The 20,470-nt window shown below is 43.9% G+C and overlaps 1 protein-coding gene across 1 annotated transcript; it reads right to left on the reverse strand.

Moving 5' to 3' along the window:
• Positions 1–628: 628 nt before the first annotated feature.
• KDM3A (lysine demethylase 3A) lies at positions 629–19,600 on the reverse strand. The gene is made up of 27 exons (XM_053458140.1): positions 19,425–19,600; positions 18,615–18,793; positions 11,925–12,080; positions 11,482–11,592; positions 10,831–10,933; positions 10,377–10,501; positions 10,202–10,274; positions 10,029–10,114; positions 9,738–9,869; positions 9,489–9,649; positions 8,610–9,073; positions 8,065–8,266; positions 7,627–7,841; positions 7,051–7,197; positions 6,699–6,794; positions 6,466–6,593; positions 6,183–6,354; positions 5,867–6,036; positions 5,320–5,556; positions 4,757–4,928; positions 4,508–4,598; positions 3,798–3,928; positions 3,589–3,708; positions 3,351–3,490; positions 2,924–3,100; positions 2,536–2,670; positions 629–1,600 (listed from the first exon to the last, which is right to left on the reverse strand). Exons 2-27 carry the CDS (start codon positions 18,783–18,785, stop codon positions 1,520–1,522), a joined length of 3,996 nt encoding a protein of 1,331 aa, XP_053314115.1. The 5' UTR covers positions 18,786–18,793; positions 19,425–19,600; the 3' UTR covers positions 629–1,519.
• Positions 19,601–20,470: the final 870 nt, after the last annotated feature.

Consider the following 20,470-nt stretch of genomic DNA (forward strand, 5'->3'; position numbering starts at 1 on the left):
AAGGCGGAGTCACAGGAAGTGACATCACATCACATGACTCTGCCTTGTTCATGGGCCGAGCAAGATAGGAGACACTGTAATGGAGCAGCGAGAAGGCATCCTTGCGGGACTGCGCGGGATTACCGGGACCCGCAGGTACAGTGCCTGACCACCCGCTCCCGCCCGCAGTCCCAGAAAAACCCGCCTCCCAATGCAGTCCTCTAATACAGACCACGCAACGGCATGGAACGTCGAGGCAGTCCCAGCAATAGCCAACGTGCGCACTTCTGACCTTGTGATCGCCGTGATGACCGATCACAGAAAGAATGTTTTGAGCGTTAAGCTGTGCCCTCCTCTTACTCGGTTCTTTTGGGAGGCAAGAGGCAGAGAAACATTGTTGCGTACGAATATTCTACAGACTCTACAGTCCTTTTAATTCAATTTTACAGAAATGTGTATATCATTTAGTGTAGTGTACTGAAGGGGTTAATTTTCTTACAGTAGATGCGCTGAATGGTTCTTATCCGACATCGAATTCTAGGCAGGAAGGCTACCGATGCTTTTAGATTTCCTAGGGGGTTAGTGAATACACCTACGTACAAACCTGCTGTTCGGCGCCAATACGAAAGTCGAAAGAAAAAGAAAAAAATAAATCAAACACAAATAACTTTATTTATAAGTACTGAAGTAATACAAAAATTACAAGTGTATTCGATGACCCGTTAACCATCGGGTTCGTTCTGAACTCATCCGCCCCACACTCAAGCAAATTAATATTCCAAAGTAACGTTAATTAAATTAAAGTCGTACAATTGCAAAGTATCTAAATCAATGTATTTAATTACACAGGCACCATCAGTGCTAGTTCTAGATTAATGTAAAATGATAAGAGCCTGCTTATTTACATTTTACTTAGAACGCGCATTCCAGCAATCCTCAAGGCTACAATATTCTTATATATATATATATATATATATTTATAAAAGGAAAAAAAAGGGCTTTAATTGTTACCTCCCCAATTTCCCACACATATTAGGGAAAACAAAAAAAAAAACAGAACAGGGAAGGACCAGATTTACAGAGTATTTTTGGATAACGTCCAAAAATCTGAGAGGTATATTTCAGTACAGTTTTAAAAAAGTGTTTTGGTTTTGAAACATTGACCATTTAAGAGCCAGATGTAAGCAGCAACTCGGAAAGCTGATCATCACTCACATCGGTTTTCTCTATTTTTCTTCAACATGGCACTTTTTCTTTTTTTAAAAAAAAGTTTTCCCCGCTCAGGACAGAGACCAAAGCTGCTGGGAGTTTTGTAGAGAATCTCCCATTTGTTCATTCCTTGTTTGTAATCGTTCGATGGATTTTTCCCGTGGCTGGAAATGTCTCCTAAAATGCTGTTGGAGGTGTACGGCGAGGGCTGCGAGATGGGTTACAGGAGAAACGAGTAAAGTTCATATTCGCATCATCTCGATAGAACTAGTGATTTGATTAATTCAGCTGCCAGAAGAAGTTTGTACAAAATCCATTCTAAGGTTTGCCGTTAAACCTTGCCGAGACTCGCTTCGTTAGCCTTTAATATCGCAACAGCATCCTTTACAGCGTGGTAAATAACGTTCTTTACCTGCATGGAAAACAAAACGTGAGTCTCGCTGGTGGAAAAAAATCCACATATCTATCAGAGATTGAAAGTGGATCTCTAATGCAGGGACGTCTTCAACACAACTTAATACATGGTGCCAGCAACTGTGCTGTTAAAGATATCTTTACAGAAAGCCTTCTTTCTTTTTTTTTTTTCAACCTGCCCCCCCAGTTATGCACATCTGCCCCCTGGCTTGCCACTCTGCCCCAGAAATGCCTTATTCCCCCTATATGCCACTGTACCCCAGAAATGCCTTATTCCCCCTATATGCCACTGTGCCCCATGATATGCGTGGCACACTCTGCCTCTAGAATTGCCTTATACCCCTATATGCCTCAGGCATTTAGGGGGTTAAAAGCCATATTATGGGGCAGAGTGGCATATAGGGAGGTATAAGGCATTTCTGGAGGCAGAGTGGCATTAAGGGGGTTAAAAGCCATTTCACAGAGCACTCTGCCTCCAGAAATGCCTTATGCCCCACCCATTTAACACTCCCTCCCCCAAACTTACCCGGAGCTTCTGAGTCCCCGGTGCGTAGTCCTGACAGTCGGGGAAGGTCTGCGTGATGGACGCAGTGTTTGGGGCAAGAGGATCCAGGTCCCCTACATCGCTGCGGGGGATCTGGATCTTAGTCTCATCGTCAGACCTAGGTGAGGTCTGATTATAAGACGACCCCGATTAGAAGACAAGGGGTATTTTTCAGAGCATTTGCTCTGGAAAAAACCTTGTCTTATAATCGAGCAAATACGGTAAATAAACGAGATTTTGCCTGACAGACTGCCAACATTTGGTACAAAACAGCTTCTTTTAAAGCGGAAGTCCCACTGGACAGACATATTTCTCATTCAGCATTAAATACAAGTTTCAGTGAGCGCCCCTTTAACAAATCCATCCAGAAATCATGCCGTGATAATTACCTGTAGTTTGTCTTCGTGGTTTGTATGTGTATGCGAAAGATAGCGGAATTCCTGAGTTAGCCAGAAACAGTGTTTCACGTGTTCCGGGGAAACAAAATCTTCTGCCACTTTTATGCAACTGTACAAATTATGAACCTAAAAAGAAAGATTTTATGAGTAAGATATCCATTTTTTACCAACCTATTCCTCTCTGCTGCCCTGGAAGAGCTTTACAGTAAAATAGTTTTTGGTTACGTGTCCTGCAGCCGCAGAAAACAAAGTTTACACACGGCCATGAAGCGGATGCCCGGCAGATACGTTTCAGCGATGGCTTGTCTGGGCCGTCAACACAGTCACCCTGAATATAATGTTATTTCCAAAGAACCACACAAGAAACAAAGTCTGTTACCTGATGTGGAGCTCCAGCTGGAATGAATACAACGTCACCCAGGAACTGGACAATTGCCCATCCCTGAACACCGTGCTCCTTGAGCAGCCTCTTCCTCAAACCACTGTCCAAGTACCAGCTCTGATCATGGATAGGATCGTGATCAGGTGGGTTTTCTTGACCTTGTTCTTCGGCCACCTTAGGATGAGAGGAAGAACAAATACAAATTTAAGACACGTTCTAAAAAAATAAAAATCTCACAGCTTCCATTATTTGTAGCTTCAAAGCTATTCATTTCTGTATGGTGGACAGTAACGTGTGTATAAGGAAAGCAAACCGTACTGAATGCTGAAGGGGGGCCGCAGAATGCACTGAAGGCAAGGAGAAAGTAGTGCCATGATCTCTAGATTATGAATACCAAAGTGTCACCTGGAGTGAATTTCCTCACCTTTTTAAGGAACTGCCTGATTTTCTCGGTGTCCTTGGCAGCAAATATGTGCCACAGAGCTCCTGGCTTCTCTTTGAACTCCACGTACCGCTTGATGGTCAGTTCATCTGCATCACCATCTTGTATGGTCTTGAGAACCTCTGTTACAAGAGTGAAGAAAATGTACATTAAACACTGATTTACAATGAAGATGAAGGGTCCCGGCTCATGGATGATTTGGGTTGGCAAATAAACATACCCTGTTCCTGATCCTGCTGTCCTTTTGGGATCCCCACATACACCATAACGTTGGCGGCATCAGACACATCGAGGTGGAGATTGGTGGTCCCATATTTTCTGTCCTCTGGGGTTATTAAACCTGTTTAAAAAGCAAAGCCATTAACATCAAGTAAGTCTCTAAAATAAATTCTTGAAACGCACATATTCAGTTGCATAGCCAAGCCTTACCGTAAGCATTGTACATTTTAGGTCCCAAATCAGGCCGCACAAAATAAGATGGGAGTCTGGACGCGAGATTCAGTCTGCCCTCCCTCTTGGTGTATTCCGGTAACGGAATGTTATTCATGAGGTCGTCAAACCTGCCAAACAAGCAAAATATTTACGTCAAACTTAAGTACAGTTATAACATTGTTTAAGCTATTTACTCAGTGTACAGCACAGTAAAATATGATGCTACTATATAAAACAGTAATAATAAATGTTATTATACGCTATTATTTTCATTAATGCAGAGTTTAATTGAGTGACTCACTACTGGCAAGCTTGCATACTGAATTCAGTATTTAACTCTTTCCAAGGGACACTCCAGCCATCAAATGCAGTTTAACGCATGTGATATCGGAGAAGTCCTTTACATTTGTGCGATGATCCTCTTGTAAAGGCATGTAGTACTCTGCAGAATTCCCTAGGTACATTTGCCCCTTTGGCCAGACATCTCCTTGCAGCCAGTCAGCTCCAGATGTTTCTCAGCCAATGCTCTGAGCTATTGAGACCTTGTGCGCATTGCTCCCGTACTCTCAAAAGGAGTGCTTTCTTGCCACTAACTGGCTACTTTAAGCCGCCAAGCAGCGGAGCAAAATGTTGAGAGATGGAGGCGATGGGAAGCAGACAGAAAGACCCCATATGCGCATCATTATTTGGGCTAGAATGCTGCATACCGAGATTGCATCATGTCCCTGAAGTCTTCTCCCGGTGGCCAGTCTTTTAGTTTCAGGACCATCTCTTCCCCTTCACTGGATTTAATGCGTGCTGGTAAAATAAAAAAATTGGAAGGTTGTTTCAAATAACCGTAAAAAGCATCTTTACTTCTGTTTGCAAAAGAAACACAAAAGACTACTGAGCACCAACACACCTGAGGGGATTCTGATAAATACAAAAGCACCACTCAGACATCATAGGCACCATACCTGAAATGTCTTCAAAGCCATCCCAGAATTCACCAACTGTTGCTCCAGTGATGATGTCATTGGTTCTACAATTTACGAGGTCAGCTTCCTGTTCCCCAAACTCTCTCCTGAAGGATTCAGGTTTCCAAAGTTCACGATTCAATTTATGGTGCACCCCCGACACCATTACAGGCTAAAAAGGTAAAATACATAAACATTATTCAGGTACACAAAAACAGCTTCCTCAGAGCAGACAGGAGCTTCATCTACAGTACATAAAAGAGCTCAAGTTCTTCTGTCTGGCCTTCTGCATTGGCACTGACTGGGTCCATGAGGGGCGAAAAACAAAACCACATTTGCATTATTTTGTCAAAATTAAGTGTAGACAAGAGTCACATGCAAAGCCGTTCTGGTCCAAGCTCATTAAATCCTAGTGGTGTAGAATGCAGGCTCAATCTCTACTGAATTTTCTCCATTCAACTAATTAATGTGAATTAAGTCCAACACAACAGCTATAAAGAGGTATGAGCCACATAAACAGAGAAAACATGGAAGCAGCAGAGACGCTGAATGCCGTGGAGTACCTGGCCCTGCTTCCAACACTCTCTGAACACGTTCCAGTTGCTCTTGTTGCTGGGATCCTGCAGGCACAGCAATCGGTTATCGCAGAGCCAGTAGTGCGGAGTGTTGAAGCCCATGAGGCTGGGCTGGATCGGGAGCCCCTGGGGTTTTCTGGCCACTTCGTTGGCAGGTTTAGTTTGAACCAACGAAGCAAAGATGTCATCCAAAATTTTAGGAGTGCTCTTCTCGTTGGTCTCCTGCTGCAAGTGCAAAACACACATTTGAGTTAATGGCACAAGATAAGGCAACTCGGAACAAAACCGCCACGGCTTTCAAGTACAGAACCACAATTCTCAACACACAAGGCAAGCATTCATCAACGGGGCGCCAGAAATAAAACAGACTTGCACATCAAAACAGAACATTTTATCTAAGAAAGTTTTAAAAGGGCTGCTTATCTGTCTGTGTTGGCATGGAAGGCTTTATTGCGGTTTCATAAGGGAATACGACTGAGCCGATAACAAACAACATACATACAGTCTAACACAGACACTACAGGGGCTTGCTTACCTTGATACTGGAAGAATTGAGGAGGTTCCGTAAGAAGCCAGAGTTGTTATTACTCATCGGAGTTAAAATTGAGCTGCTGAATGTTTGCAGAGCGGATACAGGCTTCCCAAAAGTTGCGAAGGATGGTAGCGTTTTGGATTCAGTTTTGAATGAGGAAGCGAACAGGTTGTCTGTGGGAAATAATTGCAGAATTAGATCACATTCCCCCTCCATATAGGCCAAAACATAGAACGCAATATATATAAATCCATCAAAACAGACACCACAAAACACAAACAAGACTCATATGCATATAAACAAAAATGCATTGTGTTACCTTTGTTTTCCTTGTTCACAGTAGTGTGCGGTAGACTAGTCAGCCAACTCAGTGGCCCAGATGGTAAAAGCGAAGGCGTTTTACTGATAACCGGCGTTGGCTCAGGTGTAAATAACTTGACAGACTGGGATATGCTGCTGCCATTTGTTGACTCGGCTCCGCCAAGAGAACTCTGCAAGGAACACAGAAGTTTTTACTTTCATTGTGACAGATTACACTATCTACCCCCGACACCACCACGAAAACCAATGGAAAAAATAAAAACATAAAAACAGTGATTTACCTGCTTTACTTCCTCTTTCACAATGGGCTTTGATATAGGCTTCTGGTGCTTGTTGGAACACGGACAATTAGATTTAATTCCCCACTTCCCACGAACTGAGTGTACAATATCTCCGACATCATAAAGAGCTGTAACACGGAGAAAGGAAGCATTTCACATACGAACTATATATTCATGCTGTACCAACTCTAAAAGCGACAAGATAGATACTGTAGGAGAATTAAACGCGTTACCTTTGCCCGGAATAATCTGCGTCGGCATCAGATTTTCTGGCTCATGTAATTGGCCTTTAACACATTTCAGCCACGCAAAACCAGCACTATTATTGTCTGAAATGGAGAAAAAAAATGGCAACATGAATATATTACCAAAATAAGAAGTTCCTAATTATGAAAAAATATTCACAGCTCTCAAGGAAATGTCCATTTATACACAAATACTAAACCAAGGTAAACATGGCTGCTTTAGGTATAATCCTGAAAGGTTATAGCAATATTTACAAATGGCTGTAAGGTCGCTAAATGTTATACGAAAGAGAGGCGGAGATGGCAGAGAATAAATGACGCCACAGATTCACATCCTTACCTCCGGTTTTCTTTTTCATTCGGTAGCAGTCTACACAGACTCCAAATCCACACTTGGGACAGACCCAGTGAAGGTTGAATATGGTTGTGTCGCAGACATCGCACATTTCACGGACGCCACGCACTGCCCGCTTCCAGGCTACTTGTTCTAAAAGAAAAGATTTCCATATAATGACGGAGTTCAACTGAACAACGCATCTGAGGCAGTATGCAAGATAGGAAAACTATCTGCTGGATGACGATTTGGAGACCCCTGAACATACTGCTTATGAGCAGTTTGCTCTATAAGTGCTTCTAAATTCACTAATTATAGGAGTTTTGTTCAGGAACCATTAAAAAAATTACTTTGCATTTCTGTATACTTTGACAGACAGAGGAAATTTTCTGGTTAATGGCAAACCAAACAACCACAGGGATTCCAAAGGGCTCTTGATGGCTGGGGTTACCCAAGCTTTCTTAATGCCCCAGAGACTAAAGCAGTATCCAGAACATGTTGATGTCGTGTACGATGTGGCTCCCTGGGTTATCGGGTTTGTTAAGCAGAGCTCAAACATATAGAGAACCAAAAGGGACTTACTTTGTGCATCAACGGACGTCATGACTTCTTTCTCCGACATGACCAGTTTGCAGAAGTGGTCCCCGATATTTGCAAGGATATATTTGGCTGTGTCCAGATCAAGCCCCACAACACTGTTTGGTATAGGGAGCCACAGATTTATTGCTTCAACGTCATATTTATTGGGTGTTAGGAATCCTCCCTCTCGCAATATTCCATGCTTGTTAAAGTGTAACCTTAAAAGAAAACAAAAACAGGTCCGTTAATAACATTTAAGAAACACATCTACCCACAACCTGCTCGCAAGCAGCAAAAGGCAGATTACTCAACACAACAGTAAAGGCAGCCTCCAATGGCAATAGTTATTGAGGTCTGTTCACTGAATGTGAAACTTTTTGTGTGTGTGTGGGGAAATAAGATAATATATAATATATATATAAAAGGTGGTTTGTCCCTCACCTGCGGAAATGGAAGAACCTGCAGAATACGGCCGAATCCCGCTGCTCCTTGCTTCTCCCAAAGCGGTCTAGGCGGCATTCTCTGCACTTGTGAAGGTGAGGCGCTATGTTATTGCAGGAGCCATCTTGCACGAAGCAGTCTCCGCTTTGCTGCAATCTTTTTAATTTCTGTGTGTCCAACAGCACCGATTTGGGATAGGTAACTGTAAGCGGAATGGAAAAAAAGCCGCATTAACTGTATGGATCTAAATACCAGGAAACGCACGAAAAGTTAGATTAAACGTCATCAACAGAGACAGGCAAGAGGACCAAAAAAGGATAATCAACAGCCACATGGTGCAAACAGACCAAGAAAGCAGCTTATAGATTCTTTATGCTGGGGCACCAGAATCCCTTCCGCTAAATGTCATTTTATATAAATATATTTTCAATAATAATTGTTTTGCATATTGTAAAATAAATAAAACATCTTAGGCAAACAACAAAAAAAACTTAATAAAGCTAAAATAAATACTGGTTATAAACCAACATACATAAACTACATACCACCCTCAGCTTTTGTGGGGCTCCTAACGTGGGGCACTTCTACTTTATTAGGAGTTCCACCAACGTGTTCTTTTTTGATGTTTAGTCCTTGGCCGGTCACCGGTTTCACGCTGTTTGTAGAGGAAGCCACACTGAACACTTTTGCTGTGTCAGCATTTTTGGGAGCATCAGTCACTGAGAGCGTGTTTTTGCCGGGAAAACGCTCCACTGAAAACTCAAAGCCCTTGGGGAACACAGTTGACGGCTTTGTGAAGGCCTCAAAGAGATTTTCTGATTTGATCCCAGTTTTTTGGCCAGGCAAAGACTGAAAAGTTGAGGAAATTGAAGAAAAAGGAGCAGTTGACTTTTCTGCCAGGCCAAAACCTAAGCCTCTGTTATTGCCTTGGGACATTGCAGCATTCAGGAACAAATTATTGTATTCACCATTCAGTACTGAGGATGTTTCCACGAGTCCGCTGAATTTCCTTTAGAAGAGGGAGAGAATAAACGTTTAGTTAATGAACAAACCTCACGGTGATCCTTCCAAGGCCTGGTGCTTCATTTAGTTTGAGACTAGCAACTTTCCACAAAAGAGCAGCAGATGGAAGCTGTATCTATGCTAATGTGTAGGATCTAGCCTTGAAGAAATCACATCTAGGTTCTTGGCACAGAGGATATATCGACCACATCCTAAACGCAGTAATCAGGAGGGATGTCCAAATACTGTTGGTCATTTAGCGTATGAACTTCTGAGGCTCTCTTTTAGGGATTACTCCCATAGTTTAAACAAACCAAGATCACAAGGCCAGCTCCATGTAAAATAGGAGGATATAAAAAGAAAAAAAATGTATGCCCCCAATCTCTAAGATTATAACAGACACGCCGTTTGAAGACACTTACCCCTGAGGGGTCTCTGCACCAAAGCTTGGCGGGGAATTTGCCTGCGGAGGCGTTGCGCGGGAAGCCAGGTTTTGGCTAGCCGGTGTGGTGGCGGTGCAACCAAGCAACGCGTCTCCAAAATCAACAGGCACGGAACGCATAGAGAAGAGGTTATTTCCAGTCTGTGGAGAAAGAAGACATGTAATCTAGAACTATACAGGCAGCCAAAAGATAAATAACCGAAGAGTACACAAAAGATGAAGAACTCACCAGTTGTGGATCTGGCTTCATTAAGTTTATTAGATTCCCTGAGGATTGTGGGTTGTCAACCACTACCAGTGTCTTCCCGTCATCTCTGGAGTAAGTAATAAAGCTTTTCTGTGTGGTGTCATTTGCAGGCATCTAATAATAATAATAATAATAAATAATAAAAGCTAAGTAGGCATTCTGTCTCTAAATAAATATAAAATGGAAGCAAGTTGAAACGTTCATGCTATTTAGTAGCTTGATATCTATTATGACAAACTGCCACCACAAAAAGGTTTTTTGGGCCACCTTTACCTTCTCAACTCGAATCTGTTTGGCTTCTGGTTTCTCCATCAGTTCCTGAGACACCCTTTTTGGGGGTTGGGATTTCCTGGATCTTACTGGAAAAAAATACTTACAGAATTAGGTCAACTGTAATGAGTTACACAAAAATAAATAAATAAATTAAAAAAAACTGCAGATCTTACCAGTTTTATCACAGTAGTTATGTACGAGTTTAACATGTATCAGTGCTGGGTCAATAATTTTTAAAGATGGAAGCTACAAAAAAAAAAAGATGTATTACAGTATATAACAGACAATACCCAAAGCTATGTAGAACGCATGTAACCCTGATACGGAGTTGTTAGTAAGTCTGCATACCTGTTCACATTTAATCTCCAGAGTGCGTAAATTGGGGTTGGAGTTGAGTACGGTTGCCGAAAACCACTGGATTGATGGATCCATGCTATAGACCTTTATGGATGTTCCAACTAAATTCTTTGCAGCTTTAAGAGAAAGATACATGAAACTGAATAATTTACGGGGTAACCTCTGATCACACATACATAAAAGCTTAAAATCTAATATAAGAAAAGCTTCTTGGGATTACTTTTTAGTTAAATGTAAAAAAACAGAAACACAAAAGCACAATTACCAGGTACCTGGTGAACAACAAACTCACACCTTGCAAGGGAAAGCAGCAGGGATCATGCCAAATATAAAGGAGGCGTCTAATTAAACCCTCCATGATTTTGGGCACAAAAAGGTAAAACCTAGAAGGTGTTAAGTGCTTCCCAATCCTCTGTGTTTAAAGTCATCAGAGCTCGGATCTCACCTTGAAGCACACGGTTTTCATCCACATTTTTCCTGATGACTTCTTGGAACTCTTTATAGAAGCTCCTATTCACCTGCATGAACTCCTTCAGGTTCTCTCGATCCTAAGAAAAAACAGCAGCAGACTTCCATTAAACATTTGTAACACAAGGCCACACGGGCAGCGCCGATGCTGACATCTCATTAGACTCAATGAGTGATATAAGCTGAACCGATGCGGGTCAGCATTAAGTTCCCAACCCAAGGTCTGAAATCCCACTTTCCTTCGGAAACGGGCATACACAAGTAATCTACTATACAATCATGATAATAATGCTACATGCAGACACATAAAGTATATCCACAACAAAATAGTGAAGTGAAGCAGATAAATTGGAAGTTAACATGTAATAGTATTATCTGAGGCTATCCTATCTGAGGCTATCATAGAACATCTGCCACGAAGTAACTTTGAAACCGGGCCGGAAACAAAGGCATAAGACGCAAGTGTGAAATTCTGTACATTGAGTGAACGCATGGAGAGGATTTCCTGCAGCTTCCCTGCTGATCTCCTGCTCTTCTCGTGATAACCTGCCTTTGTCTTTCAGCACCACGTTCAAAGCACTACTTCTTCACCAGAGACAATGACAAAGAGCCATTAAAGTATAATTACCCGCACAGGTTGCACGGCGTCTTTAGGCATGAAGAGTTTGTTTCTATCACCAAGAAACTGAATGCATGAAATCGAATCGATAGGCACTTTGCTCACCAAGCTCTTAAATGTCTGGAGGAAATAGAAAGAAACACATGGAATGACTACATCAAAAGCACCGATCTCCTGAAAATGCCTCCAGTAGGCACAAGGTGCATGAGGAGGAATCACACACACCTCCCTATTTCTGATAAACTAAACATCCCAGCTACTTTAAGACATGCCCATTGTATGTTGGGAGGTAAACTTGGGGCTGAGAGGACAGTTATTTTTGCAAGCTTGAAAACTATAGACACAGAAGAAAAGCCCTGCTACATAACCCCTTACAGCCACGAGTAACAGGTCTGTACAACAGTGATTTTGTCCAAAATTAAGGGGTGAATATATAGGAAACAGATACTTACCATTGCGGGGCACTGAACCGAAATCTTAGGGTTACTAGGGCATACGCGATCAGCTACCGCCAAGCTGTGCTCTACCAGAAACATCTGGACTTGGGCACCATACAGTTCCACCCAGGTTCGTGTCTCCCATGGTTCGTTCTCAAACTCCAAACAGATCTGGGGAAAAAAAAAAAAGTTGAATGAATAAAAAAAGCTTAGAAAAAGTAAAGCAGTTGGTCAGCCGTCGGGTCTTTTTAACGATATACTGAAGACTTATTATAAAAGCCTTGGTCTGGATGGAACAGTTACTGTATTAACCCCCCCCATTATAAAACGCACCTTTTTCGAAAAATTTGGGGTGTAAAAACAGAGTGGGTCTTATACAGTGGTTATAGATTTTTTTTTTTTTTTGCGCTTACCTCTGTACTGCTCAGCAGCGTCTCTCGTTCCGTCGAGGAGACACAGGAATCCAGTGGAGTCACGTGAATGTACATCACATCACATGACTCCGCTCCATTCCTGCTCCCCTGGGCGGGTCAAGAGAAGTTCACTCAGAGTTCGAGCAACGCAGAGGGAAACAGTCTGCGGCACCGAAAGATCTGCAGTTCATGTAAGGGTGGGGGAGAGTATGAGTCTGCGTGGATGGGGGAATGAATATGCGTGTTTGACAGCATGGATGTGTAAGTGGGGGGGGGGCACAGGTAGGCTGAAAGTGATGCGCATGCGTTGGCTGCTTGTGCATGATAGGAGTGTGATTGCTATTAAACATACAGCAATAACACTCCTATCATGCCCAGGCATACCCAGATTCCAGCACACCTAACATCACACTCATCCAGGAACCTGGGCACCATAGAAGTATAATTTCCGGCCCTAAAATTAAGGTACGTCTTATACATGGTAGCACACCGTATGATTTGGAATACCAAGGACTGTGGTGTTATCACAAATAAGCAGAATGTGCAGCGATGGACACCAAAACACACAGGAACCCATATGCAACAGCCATTTGCTAAACCTATGGCTTAACATAGCATGACCAAAGCCCATAACCGATCATCCAAATGGTGCCCGGGGCTCGTTGAGTAACAGACTCCTGTCATTAATGTATATCAGAACGGGTAAAATGAAAACCATGACATTTCTCACTAAAGTGACTCCTGTAAAGCTTGAACGTACCAGCTTTAATAGGAATGATAGAGGGGGGTGCAGATGGGTTCAGCGTTGAGGGGAGAAGATACTGAGAATGTGGGAAAGTACTCTTAATGCCTGTGCGCGCAAAACATAAGCAAAGGAGCCATCAGGAGGGCCTTCCTGAACAAGCAACGTCTCCAAGAGGAGGAAAGAAAGAAAACACCCAAGAAGGACAGGCAAAACTGCCAAGACCTGGGATTCAACACAAATTAGTAATTTATAGGACCGATACAGTAAGAACATCCTCCGAAATCTTAGAATGTAAACAAAGAAAGGGACATCAAAAGGTCTAAAGAGCTTGTGCCACCCCCTCTTGCTACTAACCATTGGCACACAGAGTATCGCTTGCCTGCCCTGGGATCCCCACAATGATATTCTGCGTGAACATGCTGTAGAACACTGCCTAGTGATTTCATTTGATTGTTTTTCTCATCTTGTTTAATAAATTAAGATTTGGACACCACCAGTTAGACTTGCATACACTATATCTACAGGATTTTTACAGAGAGGTTTGCACCTTCTAAGCAAACTATTTCCAGCCATTAAATGCAAGTCAGATCACGGCTTTGAATGATGTTGATGCGTTCTGTCATTTCCATAACACCGTCCCTCCTCCACGCTCCGGGCTATTGAAATGCACAGCTGCCAGACTAAGCCTTTTTGGTAACAGTAGCCACACAAAAGCCTAAGCAGAGCAATTTGCCACAGAGACATTCCGCTCTCCTCCCCACCACTCCTTGCTATTTATTCAAGTGACAAAAAGCCCCCCCCATTTCCTAAAGTGCGACATCCATACGAGTCTGATGACCAGACGTGTTAATTGGCAAGGTAGTTTAAGTGGTGGCATTAGAGGAGGTAATAATAATACAATCTTTAACATATTGCTAAAAAAAATCTAATTATTTTTGCTTATATGGATAATGCAAATGCGGGATATCAATGAATCTGCATCTGGGTTTTGCCTCCTTTATTCTTTAAGTCGCAGGATGTTTGCAGATTCCATAGAGGGTCACAATAAGGGACCATCCCATAGGACAAGTAAGCCATAAGACGTGCCGGCACAGGAGAAGGTCCCCCTGCCTTTACTATCTTACAATCCATTATGAGGTTATGGGGAATGAGAGAAGATAAAACTCACTTCCCTTTTCACAACTCAGCCAATAAGAGCAAAGCTGAAAATGAAAGAAAGGCCTTTATTGGCTGTTCCATGACTGGTGGGGGGGGGGGTGTGGGCGGAGTCAGCCACTGATAGAACTTCACAAAGCGTTAACTAGAAGCACAGAGCTAAGGGCTTCCCCCAGCTAATGACTGCGCACAGACAGGCAAGAATGATCTATGACGGCATCACCCTAACTTTGGACATGGCTATTTCTGTCATGTTGGCCTCCCCAGCAAGCAAAAAAAAAACAAAAATTTTTTTTTTCAACCAATACATTTATTCTCATATTACAAACAAAACAGTGAGCCACACCATGGCGGAATCTGCCATACGTGGCCACCAAGGGCAGGCTGCGAACACGTAGGAGGAATAATATACGAGGTATGACAAGGGTTGCACGGAGGCATTCTCGTCTCCTCAATACCACGTCCTGATATTTATTTGGGTGACAAACGTCCATGAAGGCAAGACATCATGTAGCAAACACTGACATAGAACGACGTAGTAATATCACATCAGCACGGCCTACAAAGGACCCAGCTTCAAACACACAGCCATACTGATTTAATGAGTGCCATATTACTCACAGGATAAACACACTGGGAAGCCAAATGATAATCATCAATTAACCTGCATAGAGCTCTTTCCTCACTTTGCTTGTCACATCTCAACCAATAAGAGCAAAGCTGAAAATGAAAGCAAGGCCTCGTGTGGCTGGATCCATCCCTGAGGGGAGGAGTCAGCCATTGACACAACTGCACAAAGCGTTAACTAGGAGCACAGAGCTTAAGGCTTCCTGTGGCTGGGGATGAACATGAAAAGATTACAATATGAGTTACGGGGCAGTAAAGGTAGTCGCTGCGACTCCTGTCATATTACCTGCCCGGCTTCCCTGTGACCACGAGGGCCGACTGCCAACATGTGAGCGGCGCGGACACACAGCACCAAACTAATTATATATATATATATATATATATATATATATATATATATATGCAGTAGTGATGGCAACAACAACAGCGGCAGGGTTGTAAAACAGAGGGCCAAAAAAGACAGTTCCTCCGACACACACCACAAAGCCCAGCAGCCTCCCTGATGGTTAGTAGCACACTACAGACACATTGTGTGTGTGTATAATATATATATGTTGCGTATCAGCCAGTGTGACGTCCGCTGATGCCTCTTACACATTCATCACACCCTTATTCAGCTCCACGATCACCGGCCATTTGCGTTCTCACACAATAGATCTGTGATCTGTCCTACAGCAGTCAGAACAGTGGATCTGTGTGTAAAACAAAAACATAAATGTGCCGTGGCCATCAGAATCATTTCACGTGTCATAGCGTGACTCATGGGGCCAGTGCGGGCCAGAAATACCCCCTCTCCTTATATGTGCAGAAGCAGCCGGCTTGGAGTTTACATTAGATAAAACCCTCCCCCTCTTTGTCAGGGCAGACGGCACGTACACACCAAGCTCCAAAGGCAGCGGGGGATGGGGAATACTGGGACGACACAGTAGCAGCGCACAACAGCCTGCACAGGACATTCACAGCCAAGAAAACAATAGCACACTTATTGCCTCCAAACAACCCCCTCCTGGGGCCCAAGGCAAAAAAAAAAGCCCCCTCCACACAAGCAAAACATAGCTTCTATATATGATACACAGACACCGCATGTTCATGTTTCACACACACACACACACGTATTTAGAAAATAAATGCACGGGAAGCCAAAGCAACATGTTTCCAGCTCTTATGGTTTCAACCGGTTGCTGACAAGCGAAACCAGTACACGGCAGGTAGAAGGCCCACTGCGGCGGGGCAGCAGATGATCACCGGACATGGCAGAGAATAAGGAAACGGGTGGGTTTTATTTTAATGTAGAACATCCAGCGCTCGGGTTACCAGACAGATTGCGGAAATACTTAAATACTTAATAGTAAATCAAGGGGCGGCCATGGGTGGTTGAACACAGCAACAACTTGCATGGAATGGCCAAACACCCCTCAACACCAAACGCAACCCCCCATCAACACCAACACACCCCCCCATCAACACCAACACACACACACTAGCTAAAAGTTTGTTTTTATTGAGGATGATCAGAGCCCTGGCTCCCTCGATGCACAGGATACTCGCCACCAACCTGTCCAGCCAGATGTCGTGATTACCCCCCCCCCCATACACACAGAAAGCGTTCCCACTGACCCCGGTTATTGGCAGGTTCGTGGGGCAGGGAGAGGGCCGGTATTTTGCGTTCTGTGCTGCCAGCGTGCATATCAAAGCACTTTCAGTATGCGTTTAGCAGACCGTTCCTTTAAGGTTGTCAGAGGCTGCCTCCTGATGCCCTCATGCATGCGCCACATACGATCCTAACAGCTTTCTATTGGTGATTGCATCCAGCATGCCCTGCCGCCGCACCAGCTGTCCAACAGGCTACAGACGGCAAACATGATGGGCTTCAGTGGCCGGGAGTATCTCCCATAGATATACACAGAATCACGCGGGGGGGGGGTTTACTATCACACTTATTGGATATATGCAGAACATTTCTTCTTAAAAGATCACCTCATAAGAGACTGGTGGTAGCCTGTGACAGAGCCAGAACTATCCAATTAGCTTCCTGTCATGAAGATCTAGCCTTTCTCCTCATTGACCCAACGGGGGTGCCTAAACTGAGCATATTGAGGAGGAATAACAACGCATACGGAGAACAGTAACCTAGAAGACGGTAATCGCCATTACGAAAAGTCTCTTTAGGGTATCTTCCTGTAACATGTAGCGCCTGGGAAAGCTATCCACGCTGTCTGCATGCCCGTTATGTCAGCAAGCTTTATGATGGGACCCAAGCAAGTTATGAGTGAAGCAGGTAACTTATTAGAAAGGATGCCAAGCCTACAACCTGATGTTGTACAAAATGAAAGGTTTGTGGGATCGGAGGATGGTGAATAGACATGTAATAAAGACTTGCTAGACGTTGCTGGCATTTAGTACACAAAAGGGCCGTGAATTGTTGGGACATCCTCGGTCTACTAGCAGGTCGACCTAGCGAGGCTCGCAATGCTACGAAAAGACTTGGCTTCCTGAACACGCGAGGCGTTGACCAATAAACGATTCGTCTAACCCAACGCCAAGAACCAGCGGCTCCGAAGTTCTATACAGATATGTTTTGGAGAATACGTGTCGGGATGGACATGAGAAGGTGGTGTCACTTTGTCATAATAGTAATGTTCACACTTTCTGTAACAGATCATTATATATAAGCTACACCAGACGCGTCCTACGTCCTTAATCAGCCAAAAGGAGCTCACATCCAACAGCAGGTGTCACAAAGCCTAAGTATTCCTCAAAATGTTATGGTATTAAGGTCAAGCCTTTCACTACCAACCTAACTAAATCACAAGGGTGCCATTTCATAAGTCTGAAGCTATAGAAAACACTTCTGTGCTGGACACGCTCAGCAATTTCTTATTTAAAGTCATCACGCTCCCCACTGAAGCCAACGTCAGGACCAAGGTCCTCAGAAAATAACGGGAAACGATATTAAGCGTAACATCGACATATGGGTGCCGTAGAAGCACATCGCCCGGAACGCACTGGGCATACCACACCGTATTCCATCGTGAGAACACTTTCCCATTCCCATGCCGGCCAATGTGCTGCTTTTTAAGTGCCACCGACGTCTAGCGTCAAAACCTAAATTAACTCTTTCAAACAAAAAACATGTGTACCAGACTTGGAACACAATGATGACAAGCTACTTGGGAAAAGACCAACACATGCGGCACGACTGTAAGATCTACTGGATTAACCAGACACTACCCGGAGTGCTATTACTCACACGCTAGTCAGTAATCTTACCATGGAAATTAACTCCTTGTTACAGGGTAAAAGGCAAAATGTAATAGAAAAGCATTTTAGGAGCCATTGAAAGACAGCACAGGCATACCCCAAATATGCAAGAACCAGGACGCACATGTTAAAAGGCAGCACTCATTGGTCAGCCCCTTTAAGCCACACCCCCCAGTCACACTTTTTATGAATGGAATGCTGTCATTGCAGAATCATTTGTAAATAACCAAACGTGATGTCACTACTGGGAGGAGCAAGGAGGTCAACAGTGCTTCCTAGTAATGAAACTTGGCCACGTTATGCCAAGTCAACAATCCTGCTTCACAAAACTACGCACCAGAGCGTATAGATTACCAAGGAAACCATTAAACGGCAATAAGCCCATATCAACCAATGCAGACAAACAGCTGAACTACCAACAAAAAAGAATCCATAGAGCAAATGAATCATCTGGTGGACAACAAAACCACCACCTGTCACTGGAAGAAGCGGTAATGCTCTTACCTTCAAATCGGTGCAGTAAATATCTTTATGGGAGGCCGCCCGAATCACTCCACATCTCCACGGCCACTCCGACACCCTATTTACATCCAACTCCACGTCGCTTCCCAGCACGATAGCGAACCTTTGTCCAACTAGGACGTGTAATCTATCTTGGTGCCCAAGCACCATCATTGTTGGACCTAAAGGATAAAAAAAAGAAAAATGTAACCAAGCCGGGAAATACCGTGTCACGTTACTCATGTCTTCAAGGTGAAATAAAATGGTGCAAATAGCAAAAATATGCCTCTACGAGAAGTTATTTTAGCCATGATAAAGGCCACCTACAGCAGAATAGCTTCATTGAAGAGGTTAATTTAGCTCACATAAGAACACACCCAGGTTCGCATACCAAGTTCCCAAACTTGATCACCAGCTGGTTGATTATTGACATGCAAGAGTGGCCATGCATAGACACAAGCGTACAACACAAACACACAAAGTAAAGACGAGTGGCACATATACACACACTCACAATTACAGCCAACGACCCTTACAATGCATCGCACACAACGTGTCAGCAATTTACACAGATCCTATCCCATAATAATAGGAATTATGAGGAATTATCGACACATCAGCACACATAGGTTATATGTACATACAGCAGGGCGACTCAATGACACCCACCCCCCCGGTCATTCTTCACACTCCGACCATTTATAACCGAAGGGAGCCCGAACATTAAACGGACGTAGCGCCTTGGATGCAGTTAGCACGCCCGGCGCAACCATTACCGAGAGGAGAAAAATGGGAACTGCCCCCGGTACTCACCCGGTCGGACTACCACTTTAATTCACGAACAAAACCAGTCAGTTAATACAAAGGTATACTGAAGTAAACCTTCCTTCCCGGTAGCGGCCCGTACACAGTCCGCCTCCCGGAATCCACTCAGACGGCTCTATCTGGGTGTAATACACTATACAACACAAGAGAGGCGGACAAACACTGCACGCGCACCGCCAAATCCACGCCCTTCTACTGGCTATTGGCCGACCACATGCGGAAGGCAGGCATGTTGAGCGATCCCTTTGCTTTGATTCGTAAGACGCTCACGCCAATCACTCCACCACTGTCGCGAGGAAGCCCGAAACCCCTCCCACTCCTCATTTTAAGTTAAGAGATTTTCCTTCACTAAGGGGAATCCAGTGTTAGGCTGCTCACTGGGAATCGTGTATTCATCCGCCTCAATGGAATCTTTGCGGGCTGCGATTGGGTGAAACATAAAAACCCGAGGAAATAGTCCACATACAACACATATTTGCCAACACGATGTTGGCGTTATATAACGCCCATACTATATCGCGCAATATTAAATGTCGAATGCAATTCATGAAATGAGCGTATTCTGCGTGATAGCGATAGCCCAGGTGAAAAAAATAGTACCGGTTCGCGGAAGAAGCTGCGCATGTGATGTGACTTGACTACGTGCAGCTCTGAGCGTCCGCAGCGGAGACATTTAGCAATGCAGGGGGTGGGGCAGGAAGGCAGCGGGTTGAGGGGTGGACCCGCGAGAGCTGCCATTAGTTTTGTCATCGTCAGAACGAGGCTGCCGCCTATTTTTGTTGGCGGCCATCTTGTTTCGGAAAATACGTAAAGTTCGGTAAATACAATGCTTTTATAGCCGTATGTTACCAAATTTGGGGCAAATACATCAACCTACTGTTGTCCCTTCTGTGGCTCCAACCAACCTTCCCGACTTCCTGCCATGGCAATGAGGAAGTGACGCGGTTGTGAAGGTGGAACTGGAACCACATGAAGGTCTTGGCGGCCATTTTGTGCGTTCATGATCTGTTGACTTGTAATGGAGGACGCATTGG

Source organism: Spea bombifrons, chromosome 1, assembly GCF_027358695.1.
Source record: "Spea bombifrons isolate aSpeBom1 chromosome 1, aSpeBom1.2.pri, whole genome shotgun sequence".
Classification (NCBI taxonomy): Eukaryota; Metazoa; Chordata; class Amphibia; order Anura; family Pelobatidae; genus Spea; species Spea bombifrons.

Bases quoted from the DNA above. Each gene is read 5' to 3' on its own strand.
- KDM3A (XM_053458140.1), bottom strand. From the start codon at position 18,785: ATGATGGTGCTTGGGCACCAAGATAGATTACACGTCCTAGTTGGACAA. The intron at 11,593-11,924 runs GTAAGTATCTGT...TATTTCCTCCAG, and splicing joins CGGTTCAGTGCCCCGCAATG to ACATTTAAGAGCTTGGTGAG. The intron at 3,101-3,350 runs GTGAGGAAATTC...TCTCATCCTAAG, and splicing joins TCAGGCAGTTCCTTAAAAAG to GTGGCCGAAGAACAAGGTCA.